Raw genomic sequence first — 13763 nt, forward strand, 5'->3', positions numbered from 1 at the left:
ACAGCCCGCCGGCGCCGCTCGGTCCCGGTCGCGTCGCGTTCGGCGAGCTCCCGAGGGCCTACTCGTACAACTCGAGCGCGCACGAGCACGACCTGGCGCTGCCGCGGCCGTCGAGCGGGCTTGCGCACTTTGCGTCGGGCTCGGCCGAGGACGACGACGACGACGACGACGACGACGACGAGCGGCGCGAGCGACGAGGCGACAACGACCTCGAGATGCTGCGCACGGCGACGATCACGTGCTGCGACCCGTCGGCGTCGGCGTCGGCGTCGCACTCGTCGGACGAGGGCGGCGGCGGCGCATGGGCAGACGGCGGCGCGGGCGGTGCAGGAGGAGCAGGCGGCGCAGGCGGCGGCGGCGGCCGCGTCGAGGAGCCCTTCTCGCTCGCCGACCTCGACCTCGAGCGGTTCGGGGTCGACGAGGCGTGGCTGCGGTCGCTCGGCCTGTTTGGCGCGCCGCCCGCGCCCGAGGGCGAGGGCGACGAGGACGACGGGTACGAGGAGGACGACGAGGCGTCTGTGCGTGGCGGCGGCGAGCGCGAGCCGGTGTGGGGCGCGCGGCGTGGCGGCGGTGGGGCGGCGGGCGCCGACGAGGAGGAGGACGACGACGAGGACCACCGTGGGTGGACCGAGGACGACTTTGCGTGGCCGCCGGCCATGCCCGACGCTGCGCCGTCGCCGACGCCGGAGCCGCCGCAGCAGCAGCAGCAGCAACACGACGCCGCCGCCGCCGAGGCCGCCGACGTCGAGGTCAAGGACGAGCCGCTGTCGGGCGAGGACTTTGCGGCGGCGGCGGCGACGGCGGGTGCGACTGCGTCTGGGTCGTCGGACCTCGTCAAGGGCGAGGACGTCGACGGTGAGCGGGATCGAGACGAGCGAGGGTTGAACCGCGGCGAGCTGTGGTGGAGCTGAGCGGGAGCTGGGCGTGTGCTCGATAGGCTGCTCTCCGTGTTGTCCCTCCCTGTACAGACTACATTGCACGGTCGTCGTCGCTGTGAGAAGCCGCGGTTCCTCAGGACAGAGAGAGGGAGACGGGCGGATCAACTTGTGCCGCTCGAGCCGGACCGGGCGAGAGAACCGGGCCACAGTCCGGCTTCGTCTCGCTCTCGCTCTCGCACTCTTGCACTGCTGCTCCTGCTCGCACTCTCTCTCTCTGCTCCACTCCCTCCAGCACACCCTACCACCGGCCCTCCCCAATGTCGTCCTCGTCCGCCTCGAACCGCCTCGCCGCCGTCTCGGGCCAGCTCTCGGCCTCCAACCCCAAGGGCCTCCTCGCAGGCGACGTCGCCATCATCACCGGCGTGAGCACTCCCTTCCCTCCACTGCTCGGCGCCAGCTCCCCGAGGCGCGACGAGGAGCGTCAGTGCTGACACCCGGCCCCCCACTCTCCTCGCAGGCCGCCCAAGGCATCGGTCGCTCGTGTGCGCTCCTGTTCGCGACCGAGGGCGCAAAGGTCGTCGTGTCGGACCTCGACGAGGCAAAGGCCCAGAAGGTCGTCGACGAGATCAAGCACAACGGCGGCCAGGCCATCGCAGTCGGCGGCGACGTGACGGCCGACGGCTTTGCCAAGAAGGTGGTCGACGCGGCTGTCAACGCGTTCGGCTCGGTCGAGCACATTGTCGCCAACGCCGGCTTCACGTCCGACAAGGTGCGCCCCCTCTCCTCAAGCTCCTCCTCCGTCCCTCCCTCTCGACCTCGACTGACTCGCCCCGCCGCGCGCAGATGCTCCACACCATGTCGGACGACACGTACGAGCTCATGCTCAAGGTGCACAACGTTGCGCCGTTCCGCCTCATCAAGGAGGCCGCGCCCTTCATGCGCTCAAAGACGCCCGAGCGCGTCGCGCGCAACAAGTCGATCGTCACCGTCTCGTCGGTCGCCGGCATCCACGGCAACGTCGGCCAGGCCAACTACGCGACGGCGAAAGCGGGCGTCACGGGCCTCACCAAGACGATCGCAAAGGAGTGGGGCCCGTTCGGCGTCCGGTGCAACACGGTCGCGTTTGGTCACATCCTCACGCGCCTCACCCAGGCCAAGGAGCTCGGCGAGACGATCGAGGTCAACGGCAAGAGTGCGTCCCTCTCCCCTCGCCCTCTCTCGCGTCCTCGAGCGCCGGACTGACCCTTTTCCCCGCCTCCTTCCTCTCCTTCTTTCTCTCATTTCGCAGAGATCGCTCTTGGCATTCCCTCTGGCCCCAAGAAGCAGGACAACAAGCCCGAGACGTACCCGCACATGTGCGTCCTCGCCCCCTCCTCCCGGTCATTCTCGCTCCCCCTCGAGCCGCGCACTGACCCTCTCCCCTTCGCGACAGCCCGCTCAACCGCCCCGGCACGGCCGACGATGCCGCCAAGGCCGTCCTCTTCCTGTGCTCGCCCCTCGCGAGCTACGTCTCGGGCGTCACGCTCGAGTGCACGGGCGGCATGGGCATCTAGAGCGTCCGTGTCGAGGGACGAGGAGGGGAGAGACCTCGAAGGGGTCGCTCAAGGGTCGTTGTCGCCGCCGCAGTTCAGCAGTAGTCCGCCTCTTGTTATACATTGCAGCTTGTCCATCTCTAGACACTCGCCGAGGCAGAGAGAAACGCAAGAGGCTCGTGCGCGAGAGCTTCTCCCGCCGAGGCGGCTCGTCGAGCTCGTCGCCGCCAAAGTCTCTCCAGTCGAGCACGACGGCGACGCAGTGCCGCAAGGAGACAAGGAGCGAGCGAGAAGAGAGAGAGAGAGACAAAGAGTTGCGGGGTTGCACACGTGCGCACGAGCGCAAAGTCGCTCAGCTACCGAGAGAGCTCGACTGCGCCGCCGCCTCGTCTCGATACCCCTGCCCGAGCGTCCGCAAGCGCATGAGCGCCCTCTTCTTCGCCTCCTCGAGCTCCCTCGGCCCGTCCTCGCCCCAGAGCTCAATCGCTGCCGCCCTCTCGGCCGCGTACTGCTCCTCCCACCCGACGACGCCGAGCGCCGTCCCGCGCACGCAGACGCCGTGCGTGCGCCCGGCCGCGACGGCGGCGACGACGCCTGCGGCCGAGCAGCCCTGCACCTCGTTGGGCGCGAGCCAGCCGTCGTACATGGGCGGATTGCGCAAGAGGACAAGGTTGGACGGGAGGACGCCGCCGCGGGAAGCGATGGTCGGGCCTCGGTGGGCGTACAGGTGGTCGAGCGTGACGACACGGAGGTTTGCGAGGCGGGCTCGACCACTGAGGAGGGACGAGAGGAGCGTGTCGGTGGCGGGCGTACCCGGCGCGAAGGTGAGGGAGCGCAGAGAGGGGATTTTGGACGGGGTAGCGTGGAGGATGTCGGGCGTGAACAGGTGCCCGCCGAGTGCAAGGTGCTCGAGGTGCTTGAAGCGCAGACCCGCCGTCTGCAGATTCGGGGGCGAGACGGCGCTGCTGGGGGAATCCGGGCGGAGGCTGCCCCGCATCGACAGGCGGCGCAGGCCGTCGGGAGCGCCCTCGAGGATGGCCTGGTAGTCGGGCTTGCGGCTCGCGGACGACAAGTCGAGCGCGACGAGGTTGGGCATGATGTCGCGCAGGGCCGGCCCGGTCCACTCGTGCGAGTGCCGCCCGAGGACGAGCGTGGTGACCGACGTGAACGACGGCATGGGCGCGTCAAAAGGCGGGAACAGGTCGCCGTCAACCTCGCGCGCGATCGCGAGCGTCTCAAGCGCCGGAAGGCGTGCGAGCTGCCGCACCCAGGCGTCCGGGCGCGCGCCAGGCGGGCCCTCGGTTGACGGCGTCATGATGCCGAGCGTCTCGAGGCGGCGCAATGACGGCAGGGTCGCCTCGTCGTACAAGATGACGCCGAGGAGCGAGACCGACAGGTAGTCGAGCTTGAGGACCTCGAGTCGCGAAAGTCGGGCGAGAAGGGCGGACAGGTCGGCCGGCGTCACCACCTTGTCCTCGTCGGCGAGGTGCGAGTCGTCCCAGGAGTGCGGGCCGGAGCCGACGCCCCACAACCGCGGGGAGGATGCATCGTTCGACGCCTCGTATAGTTCGAGGCCGAGCTGGACGACGAGGTCGCGCAGAGCGGGGACAGCGGCCGTCGTGGCGCAGAAGCCGGCGAACATGGGATAGTTGCTGATGCGGATGGATCGATAGTAATGACGGCGTTGAAGAGGATACAGGCGACGACAAAGGGGCTGAACAGCTGGTTCAAGAGCGAGGGTCAGTGACTGTGCTCGCGCGTCGGGAGGGGGAGGGGAGGAAGACTGACTCTGACACGAGGCACTGTCATAGGCTTGTGCGCCCGTTGCAAGGCGAATGATCTCGTCGAGCAGCTCTTCTGGCAGGCGCAGGAGGGGTGACGGCTCGTAATCGGCATCGGTCGAGGTCGAGCTGATGAACACCTGGAGGGGCGAGTACGGGGTCAGCGAGGACGTGGGAACGGGGGCGAGAGGCTCCACGCACCTGCGAGTCCATGCTGGTACGCCTTGACGAGCGGCAGAGCAGGCGAGATGAGCGAGTGGTGGAGCGACGAGCCGCCGGCACGAGACGACCAAGCGGGGAAGCGCTCGCCTCTCGCTGCTCGCCTGCGGCTGCTGCGGCACCGGCAGGTTCACGTTGGCTACGTACGCTCTCGGCCAGACAGAGCGAGCCTCGAGCCGTCTCACCCTCGTTCAAGCTGCAACAGCTCGCTCGCTCTCGCGGCTCATGGCATAACTCTCTCGAAAGCGCGAATGACGACCGAGGGACGTAGAGAAAGAGTGACATGACACGGCCACTACGAACGGAAGAGCAGGAAAGAGACGACGCCCGCTTCGTCCCTCGCTCGTCCGTCCAACCCTAATCTCGAGGTGCGCTCAGTCCCGAAAGATGGTATGATTGTAAAGGTTTAACAGCATCGGCCGAAGCCTCTGCGTTATTTGGTTGTTCTTCGATCATGGCGCACGAGAATGGGGGGCCGGGAGAAGGAAGGGAGGGGAGGGAAGGCGAGGGAGAGGGAGAGGAAGGGGAAAGGGGAGGTCGCGCCGCACGAGCGTGGCCGCGACGGCGAGGCCATGCGGGCGGTACACTCGTCTGCTGTGCAGCTGATGCACAGGCTGCGCGAGCGAGTGCGCGGCTTGGGGAGAACGGTCGAGCAGGAAAGGGGCCGTTGCGAGGCGGCGGCCGAGCTGCGGGAGCTCTGGCGCGCGCAGGCGGGTCGAGGGGACGCAGCTGTTGGTAGCGCGGGGCGGGATGGGCGGGCGGTCGGTAGTCGGAGGAGGAGGAAAGGCGAGCTGCTGGAGGGGAAAAGATGTCAGCCCACTTCTATCAGCGCCCTGCATGCCCTGGCCCTTGTAATGGACAGGACTACGAGACTGTCAAACTGGGGATGTGGAGGGTTTGCTCTGGCAGGGTCTCGCTGTCGCCCGCCGCCGCGAACGACGACGGGCGCCGAGGGAGGGGTCTCGCTGCGCCGCTTGGGGAGGTGGTGGGCGGGCGCGGCGAGTCGGGAGACTGCTGGGAAGGGGAGATGCAAAGGAGAGGGAGGAGGAGACGGGCTGGGACGTACAGTGTGAGCGAGTGGTGGGTGAGGAGGAGAAGGGAGATGGCGCGCGGCCGGCTCACCTCGACGCGACGGCGCAAACCCAGAGACAGCTCGCTCTCTCGCGCAGGGTGGACAGTTCTGCAAGAATCAGGTACCGTTTGAAGTACTCGTCCACAGGTCTGGTTGTCTAGATCACCCAAAGAGAGACGCGTCGCCGCTGTCGAGGGCGTGCTCCGGCCCGGCTTCTCGCAGTCGCGGTCGCCAAGTGGGGCGAACTCGACTTCTCTCGCTCTCCTCCTCCTCCTCACAGCTCTCTTGCACCGCTCAGTCTCAGCTTGCCGCCCATGTCTGCCCAGTCCCGTCTCAACGCCGTCGCTGGCCAGCTCGCTTCCGCCCCCAAGGGCATCCTCGCCGGCCAGGTTGCCATCGTCACCGGCGTGCGTTCCCTCTCTCTGCCACTTGCCCTGCCACCGCACCGACTGACTCGCACGCTCCACAGGCCGCCCAAGGCATCGGTCGCTCGTGCGCCATCATCTTTGCCCAGGAGGGGGCCAAGGTCGTCGTCTCGGACCTCGACGAGGGTGCGTCCTCGCGCCTCTCTCCCCCCCGCTCTGGTTCCTCTCACTGACTCGTACCCGCACGCAGCCAAGGCCAAGCTCGTCGTCGATGAGATCAAGAAGGCCGGCGGCGAGGCCATCGCCGTCGGCGGCGACGTGACGGCCCAGGACTTCCCCAAGAAGCTCGTCGGCGCAACCATCGAGTGCGTCCCTGCTCCCCTTTCTCGCCTCGAGAGCAGCATGGAACGTCTGGCTGACTCCCCCTTGACTCCTCGCAGGGCGTACGGCGGCATCAACATTCGTGCGCCGCATCGCTCTCCCTCTCGGCCTGGTTCTTCCCGCAGCAACTAATTCATCCTGCCCCTCTGCAGTCGTCAACATGGCCGGCTTCACCGCAGACCGCGTGCGTCTCGACGGTCCCGGATCCCGACGCGCGAGTCGAGCGTCGAGCGAGCGACTGACTCGTTCCTTCCCGCTCGTCCCCCTCCTGCAGATGCTCCACACGACGCCCGACGACATGTTCGAGCTCATGCTCAAGGTGCACAACACTGCGCCGTTCCGCCTCATCAAGGAGATCGCGCCGTACATGCGCTCCAAGGACCCCAAGTCGCGCGACACGAACAAGAGCATCATCAACATCTCGTCGACCTCGGGGTGCGTATCGCGCTCTGTCCCGCACCTCTCGCAGCCCACGCGGGTCACTGACTCGTCCTCGTCTGCGTGCAGCATTCACGGCAACGTCGGCCAGGTGCGCCTCGAATCGTCGCTCGTGACCGCGCACGTTCCCTCCCCGACCCGACTGACCTCGTCTCGGACTCGTTCCTGCAGGCCAACTACGCGACGGCCAAGGCGGGCATCGTCGGCCTGACCAAGACGTACGTCCCTGTCCCTCCTGCCTGCCTCGACCGTCCCGAACGGCCTCGCTCACGTTGTTACTCCCCTCGCAGCGTCGCAAAGGAGTGGGGTGAGCCGATCTCTTCCCGCTTCCTGCCGCCTCGCTCTTTCTCGTCGAGCAGCAGCTCACAGTCGTTCACCCCTCGCAGGTCCTTTCGGCGTGCGCTGCAACACCGTCGCGTTCGGGTACGCCCTCTCCTCCTCTCGTCGTCGAGTCGGGCCTCGGAGACCGCGAGACTGACTCTCAGCCTGTCGCCTCACCTCGCACAGCTACATCACGACTCGCCTGACGCAGGCAAAGGAGCTCGGCGAGACGATCGAGGTCAACGGCAAGAGTGCGTCCTCCCTCTCCCCCGCTCGGACCCTCCTCCTCCCCTCCCGTCGCGCCCTCCTAACGGCCTCTCCTTCGCCCCCGCGTTCCTGCAGAGATCCCGCTCGGGATCCCCGGTCGCGGCAACAACGCCCAGACCGACTCGGACCGCGTGCCCGACATCCCGCTCGGGCGCGCCGGCTCGCCCGACGAGGCCGCAAAGGCGTGCCTGTTCCTCGCGTGCGAGATGTCGAGCTATATCAGCGGGCACACGCTCGAGGTGACGGGTGGTCGTGGGTGCGTCGTCGTGCTCTCTCTCACTCTCTTTCTCTCGTTCTCTCGTCCCTTGGCGAGAGCGAGGAGCGTGTCGAAAGCGCAAGACTGACTCTTTCTCGCCTTCCTCTCTCCCTCTCTCCTCCTCACTCTTTCCTCCTCGTCCCTCTTCAACTCTCCTACGCGCAGTATCTGAGCGAGCGTACGGCAAGCAGGGTCCGGTTTCGGTCGATTTCGCCTCGGCAGCAGTGCGAACGAAGTGCAGTTCCTCCTTCCTCGGCACCCTCGGCGCCTCGGCATGACGGAGAGACCGAGAGACCGAGAGACGCAGAGGCGGACCAAAGAGAGACCGCGGGAAGCTTCCGGATTGCTCGAGGAGAGGGCTCGCTGCCGGTTGAGCTCGCGCACGCACGGACCTGCTCACCTGGCAGGCGTCAGACGCGAGAGGACGTCCGGGCGCTTGACCATAGCTTGCTGGCTCTACCGATGACGGCGGGCGCCAGACCCGAGCGAGAGGAGGAGGCCCGAGCGAGCGCGAGGAGCAAGCGAAGGAGCGGACGAGCTTTGCGTCGTCCACCGCAGCCGACGCGCATCGTCCGGCTCACAGAGCGCTCGACGAGCTACACAGAGAGAGCTCGTGAGGGAGCGAGGCATGCGGACGAGCTGCTCTCGCTCTCTTGCCTCGCGACGGCCGAAGCTCGAGCGGATCTGCGAGACGTGCGAGCGCTGGCATTGCTGATGCGTAAGGCGCAACCGTGGGTGGTACGAAGAAGCGCAGAGGGTGTACACGGAGAGGGAGGAAAGAGGGAATGAGGGGAGAGAGAGAGAGAGAGAGCGAGAGAGGGGAGGAAGACGAAGGAGGGACGGGGCTATGCACGGACGGCTGGCGAGCGACGGCGAGGGGACGGCACAACAAGAGGTAGGGGTAGCAGGCGCATAAGGGTATCGAAAACGGGATGCGAGAGAGGGTGCCGCCAGAGGCGAACGAGGTCGACGGGTACGGGCTACAGCGCCGCGGCGAGACGGCGACGGCGGGGCGGTCGAGACGGCGAGAAACGGCGTAGGTTGGCGGCGGCGACGACGACGACGACGATGGTGCTGCAGGAGCTTGAGCGCGCCGGCTACTGCTGGTCGACGGCGGCGTCGAGGACGAGCTCGAGCTGTGCGCCCGGGCCCTTGTCGGCGCACATGACCCGCGCCGTCTCGAACGCCATGGCGACGTCCTCCTCGCTCGTGATGAGGATGCGGTCGCCGTCCTCGTCGCGGTACCGCAGCCGGAGCGCGTGGCTCTCGACCCGGGCCCGGTCGCCGCCGCACATGCGGATCTTCTTGAGCACCTTGTCGACGAGGTCCGGGTACGGGACCGAGTCGAGCACGACGACGACGAACGCGTCGTCGCCGAAAAAGACCTTGACCCGCACCGCTGTCGCCGGAGCGTGCCCGCCGGCGGAGCTCGAAGTGACGACGACGGGGGACGACGCGCCACTCGCCGAGGGCAGCGCCGGTACCGAGCCCGAGCCGTACCCTCCTGCTCGCGACTCGTGCGCCGACGTCCCGCTCGACCGGTCGGTGCCGTAGCTGCTGCTCGAGAAGCGCTTGCCGTTCTTGCCGCCGCCGCCGCCCGCCCCGCTCGCCGCCGTCGTCGCGCTCGCGAGCGTCCCGCCCGAGCTCGTGCCGCCCGTCGCCCGCCCTTTCGACACCTGCTGCTGCTGCTGCTGCGAGTAGTGCGGCTGCTGCATCGCCTGCTGCTGCTGGGCGTGCGCTCGGGCCTGCGCCTCGTGCCACTCGTCGCCGCTCGGCATCTGCGGCGAGTCGGCAAACCGGCCGCCGGGCGGGCCGTAGATGTTGGGCGAGCTCGCCGAGCGGTTGCGGATCATGCCCGGCGCCTGCGGCGACTGGCCCGGGTGGTGGGACGACGACGCCGCCGCCGAGCCGCTCGACGGGACCTGGCCGTGCGACGCGTGGCGGTACACGCCGCCGGCCGACGACGCCTGCGAGGCGGTGCGAGGCGTCGCCTCGTCGGTCGGCAGGCGCGCATAGCTCGCCGCCGGGCTCGACGACAGGCTGCCAAAGCCGGGGCCGCCGCCCCACTCGCTGCTCGGCTTGGTGCGCAGCTGCTTGCTGCTCGCCGAGCTGCGCAGCGACGGCGCGTCGCTCGACTGGCTCATGCCGCGCTGCGGCGGGTGGTGGTGGTGCTGCTGCTGCCCGGGAGGAGGCGGCTGCGTCCTCCACTGCGTGATGACGTGCGAGCTCGAGTCCTCGGTCTGAGCGCGAGGACGAGGGATGCCGGGCAGGTCGCGCTGCTGCGCGGCGTGCATGTGCGGGTGGTCGGGCGGGAGCGAGCGCGTCGCGTCGGGAGGACGACGTCGACCGGTGGCGGGCGTCGAGCGGCCCGACTCGTTCGCCTCGTGGCGCTGCTCGTCGGCGTCGTCGTCGAACCCAAAGTGCGGCGTGCCCGGCGTGGCGTGCCCGGGCGGGTACGATGGCTGGCCGAGGTTGTAGTACTGCGAGTGCTGCGACGAGTGGTGCCCGCTGCCCTCGTACCCGCCGGCGCCGCCGACGGTCGGCCCGTACTCGCTCATCGGCGTCGGCGGGAACTGCGACGCCGGCGAGTACATGCCGCGCTCAGACCGCCGACTCGACGACAGGTGGTGCGCACGACGCCGACTCGGCGCCTCCTCGACCGCCTTGTTGATCGCCTTCTGCCATTGGCGCAGGAGCTCCTCGGTGCGGCACTTGATCGTGAACGCCTCCTCGGCGACGTCGCCTCGCCACCGGACCTCGAGGAGGTACTGGCCTGCAGGAGGGAGCGACGTCAGTACGAGGCGTCGAGAGGAAGGAGGAAGACGACGAGGGGGCAAGAGAGAGAGAGAGAGGGAGGGCTCACCGCTGCGGTGGTGGATCTGCGACGCGCCCGTGATGTTGTTGACAAAGATGCGGCCTTTGAGCTGGAGCTTGTTGACGCGCTGGCTCGGGGGCCGCTTGAGGATCGAGTTGCTCTTCTTGTCCTTCTTGCTCGGCGTGCCGACCTCCTTGCAGCACAGGATGATGCGCTCAAACAGGTACACGTTGTACTCGCGCTCGTTGTCGCTCTTGATGACGACGAACGTCTCCTGGAGCAGGAGCTGGCCGAACGAGTTGATGTCGTGGCCCTTCCAGTCCTCGACGCGCAGGTGCAGCTCGTCGACGGCCTGGGCGTTGTCCTTGCGCCGCTTCTCCTCGTTGACCTTGTCGGTGACGCGCATGATCGACTCGAGTCCGGCCTTGAGCTCGTCGTAGTACGGGTACGAGTTGGGCGTGTTCTTGAGCAGCGACTGCGAGAGGCGAGGCGACGAGGGTCAGGACGAGGCCCGACGGGCGAGAGGAAGAGGATTGGCGACGCACCGAGATGAGCAGCGGGTACTTGCAGATGCGCTGGACGGGCTTGATGAGCAACGGCGCGAGCTCTGACACCGGATCGAGCACGTGCGACAGTCGCTGAAGGGAGAGGAGGGCAGGTCAGTTTCTCTCTCTCTCTGTCGACGGGCGACAGGAAGAGAGGGACGACGCACAGACAAGGCCGCGTTCTCGGCGATGGCGAGGTCTTGCGCGTTGGTCAGGTTGGCGCAGTACGGCTCGTAGCAAGCAAAGTTCTCCTCCTGCGAGGGGGGACGAGCGTGAGTCAGTCTTGCCGCTTGTGAACGGGTGGACGAGAGAGACGGGACGCACCATCTGCAGGAACAGGTTGCCAAAGCGCTGCTGCTCGGGCGCCAAACTCGCGTTGCCCTCGACGCCGATGAGGAACCGGCGCTGAAAGTCGGCGAGCTTGTTGAGGTTGATGAACAGGCTGTGGATCTGGTCCTGCGTGAGGACGTCGTGCAGCTGGAGCTGGCGCTGGTAGTCCTGCTCAAGGGGAGAGAGAGACGGTGAGCGGCGGGCGCCAGAGGGCGACAGGAAGAGGAGCGAGCGCGAGACGCACCTGGAGCACCTCGAGGTCCTGCATGTACTTGCGCTCCGAGTCGAGGATCTCGCGCACGACGAGTGAGCGCTCGTCAGACGGGCCGGCTTGAGGAACGGGATCGGGCAGGTCGGGAGGAGGAAGGAGGGCGCCCTGCGCCTCGAGGACGTCGAGGAGCTTGGTGACGGTGTGGACGACCTGCGGCGCGCACGCTCGAGTCAGTTACGAGGACGGGAAAAGGGAAGAGAGAGAGAGAGAGAGAGTGGGGCGCACCTTGACGACGCCGTTCGTGTCCTGGCCGTACAGCTCGTTGACGGCAAACAGGTCACCCTCGGGCCAGCGCAAGTCCTGCTTGCACGCCATGATGAAGTGGGCCGCGCCCCTCTGGCACGCCTTGAGGTTGCTCAGGGTCGCCTGCGGGTTGACGTCGAGCTGGTGGGCGTGGCCGAGCTGGTTGAACAGGTAGCACAGGCTCGCGCCGAGGCGCAGGACCGACAGGACCTGCGAGACCGGGTCCGTCTGCGGGCCGACGCCGCCTGCTGCTCCGCCGCTGTTCGGGTCGGCGCCCCCTGGTGCGGGTGCGCCGTTGTTCGGGCCGCCGATCGACGGCGAGAGGGCGCCCTGGAGGGTCGACTCGGTCGAGTCGAAGAAGCGCTCGCGAAAGTCGGGCACGCGGAGGAGGCGCTGTCGAACGGCGTTGCAGCGCTGGTAGATGGACGACGAGGCCGACGCGACCTTGTTGAGGGCCGAGTTGGTCGCGACGGGCGTGTCGCTGAAGGCCGACGCCGACGACGGGGTGCGGTCGAACGGCGGGCGGAGCGAGGACGACAGGGACGCGCCGAAGAGCGGGCTCGCTGCGCCGCTCGACGTCGCCGACATGGTCGTCGCCGCGGGGTTGCCGGGCGTCGGCGGGAGAGGGGCCGACAGGAGGGCGGGCGAGCGAGACGGGGCACCGCCGCCAGCGCCGGACGCGAGTGGTGGTTGCGGCCTCGCTGCCGCGTAGGGATGGACGCTGGTCATGGGCGCCGTTGCGAGGTGGTGCTCTGGCTGATGCGGATGCGGCTCTCGGCGGCGCGATCGACGAGGTCGAGGACGAGGGAGGAGAGGGCGAGGGGGTCGTCGTGCGTCGGGAGGGGGCGCCGACGAGGTTCGAGGACGCGACGACGGGCGCGACAGGTGGCGTGCGCGGCTCTATGGGGCGGCTAGGCGGTCGTCGAGGCTAGGCGAGGCTGCTCGTGGTGCGCCTGGGGGCCGGGGAACGACAAGGGCGATGAGCCGGAGGTGCGTCGCGAACGGGCGGGGCGACGGGGCGGCGACAAGCGCTGGCGGGGGCGCGTGAGGAGCTGGACGGCGCGGGTGTGGCTGCTGTGCTGGGCGAGGCGGCCTTGCTGCTCAGGCTGCACAAGCCGTGGCTGTCGTCGAGCGGTCGTCGAGCACAAAGGCGCGGGCGTCGGTCGCGGCGGCCACTCCTTCCTCGTCGAGCAACCCGTCGCTCTCGCTGTTCGTTCTTCTCGACCGCGCTCGCCTCGTGGCAATCGGAAGCTCCTCCCTCTGCGTATCTTGCCCTCCCTCCCTCTCCTCGGACCACTCGTCCTCCTCCCCTCGCCGCGCGCACCTCGCGCTCCCTCACTCAACGGCGAGCTCGCTCGATCGACCCTTCGACCCCCTCCTCCTCCGGCGCGTGAAGTTGCCCTCCGCATCCCGTCGGCGTCGCTCGCCGAAGTGCTCCCTCGCGTGGCCGCCCGCCCCTCTTTTCATTCGCTCTCGCTTCCGGACGACCAAGCTGTTCGGACGGCGTCCCTCGTCCCTCCCGCTCTCCTCCTCCGCTACCGCTTCCCTCTCGCTCTCAAGGCTCGTCTCCCAGCTCGACGCTGCTCGCACCCTCGCGCGAGCCACGAGTCGGTCTTGTGCCCCCTCCTCGACCGTTTCTTCCTCGCCCGCTCGCACGCGGCGGGGTCGGCCTCGGACGCGCTACCGGCGCGCCCTTCTCTCCGCCCGTTGCCTGGCATGCGATCGCTCTGTGCGATCCGGTCGACGAGGCGCACTTGGCGTGCTGCCTCGCAGCCGAGGAGAAGCGAACGGGCCCGTGCGCGCGAGCGAGCGCGACTCCCTCCCTCGTGCTTGTCCGCAACGGCGGCGCTTGCTCGCTGCATTCGTCGCACGAAGCTTCTATGCATGCTCTCGCTCTCCGTCGGGCTCGCTCAAGACGACTGGCGACAAGAAGCTTGAGCTGCGGCCGCGACGAGCTCGCGTCACGCGCATCCTCGCTCTCGACTTCGCGCCGGTCACTCGAGACGAGACGAGGTCTTTACTGCAGGGGACGGTACTACGAGGGCGCAT

At 68.3% G+C, this 13763-nt stretch overlaps 4 protein-coding genes across 4 annotated transcripts; 2 read left to right on the forward strand and 2 right to left on the reverse strand.

Annotated features, from left to right (window-relative positions):
• Positions 1-1195: 1195 nt before the first annotated feature.
• Positions 1196-2431, forward strand: RHOBADRAFT_18642 (uncharacterized protein; the record flags this gene model as incomplete). The annotated part of the gene is made up of 5 exons (XM_018412442.1): positions 1196-1300; positions 1396-1647; positions 1722-2070; positions 2167-2233; positions 2311-2431. The coding sequence occupies 5 exons, from the start codon at positions 1196-1198 to the stop codon at positions 2429-2431; spliced, it is 894 nt and encodes a 297-aa protein (XP_018268074.1).
• Positions 2432-2709: 278 nt separating this feature from the next.
• On the reverse strand, positions 2710-4404 carry RHOBADRAFT_56162 (uncharacterized protein; the record flags this gene model as incomplete). Its single annotated transcript, XM_018418222.1, has 3 exons — positions 2710-4132; positions 4214-4331; positions 4393-4404. The coding sequence occupies 3 exons, from the start codon at positions 4402-4404 to the stop codon at positions 2763-2765; spliced, it is 1500 nt and encodes a 499-aa protein (XP_018268075.1). The 3' UTR covers positions 2710-2762.
• A 1392-nt stretch (positions 4405-5796) lies between these two features.
• RHOBADRAFT_56163 (uncharacterized protein) lies at positions 5797-7788 on the forward strand (the record flags this gene model as incomplete). Its single annotated transcript, XM_018418223.1, has 13 exons — positions 5797-5889; positions 5952-6033; positions 6098-6212; positions 6288-6310; positions 6381-6412; positions 6503-6663; positions 6736-6757; positions 6838-6884; positions 6957-6973; positions 7053-7089; positions 7174-7238; positions 7330-7510; positions 7752-7788. 13 exons carry the CDS (start codon positions 5797-5799, stop codon positions 7786-7788), a joined length of 912 nt encoding a protein of 303 aa, XP_018268076.1.
• A 792-nt stretch (positions 7789-8580) lies between these two features.
• RHOBADRAFT_39770 (uncharacterized protein) lies at positions 8581-12302 on the reverse strand (the record flags this gene model as incomplete). The annotated part of the gene is made up of 11 exons (XM_018413654.1): positions 8581-8971; positions 9647-9705; positions 9852-9990; positions 10031-10283; positions 10374-10788; positions 10871-10963; positions 11038-11124; positions 11195-11371; positions 11445-11576; positions 11706-11973; positions 12058-12302. 11 exons carry the CDS (start codon positions 12300-12302, stop codon positions 8608-8610), a joined length of 2232 nt encoding a protein of 743 aa, XP_018268077.1. The 3' UTR covers positions 8581-8607.
• Between the last annotated feature and the right edge of the window lie 1461 nt (positions 12303-13763).

This window comes from Rhodotorula graminis (assembly GCF_001329695.1).
Source record: "Rhodotorula graminis WP1 unplaced genomic scaffold RHOBAscaffold_17, whole genome shotgun sequence".
In the NCBI taxonomy this organism is placed as follows: Eukaryota; Fungi; Basidiomycota; class Microbotryomycetes; order Sporidiobolales; family Sporidiobolaceae; genus Rhodotorula; species Rhodotorula graminis.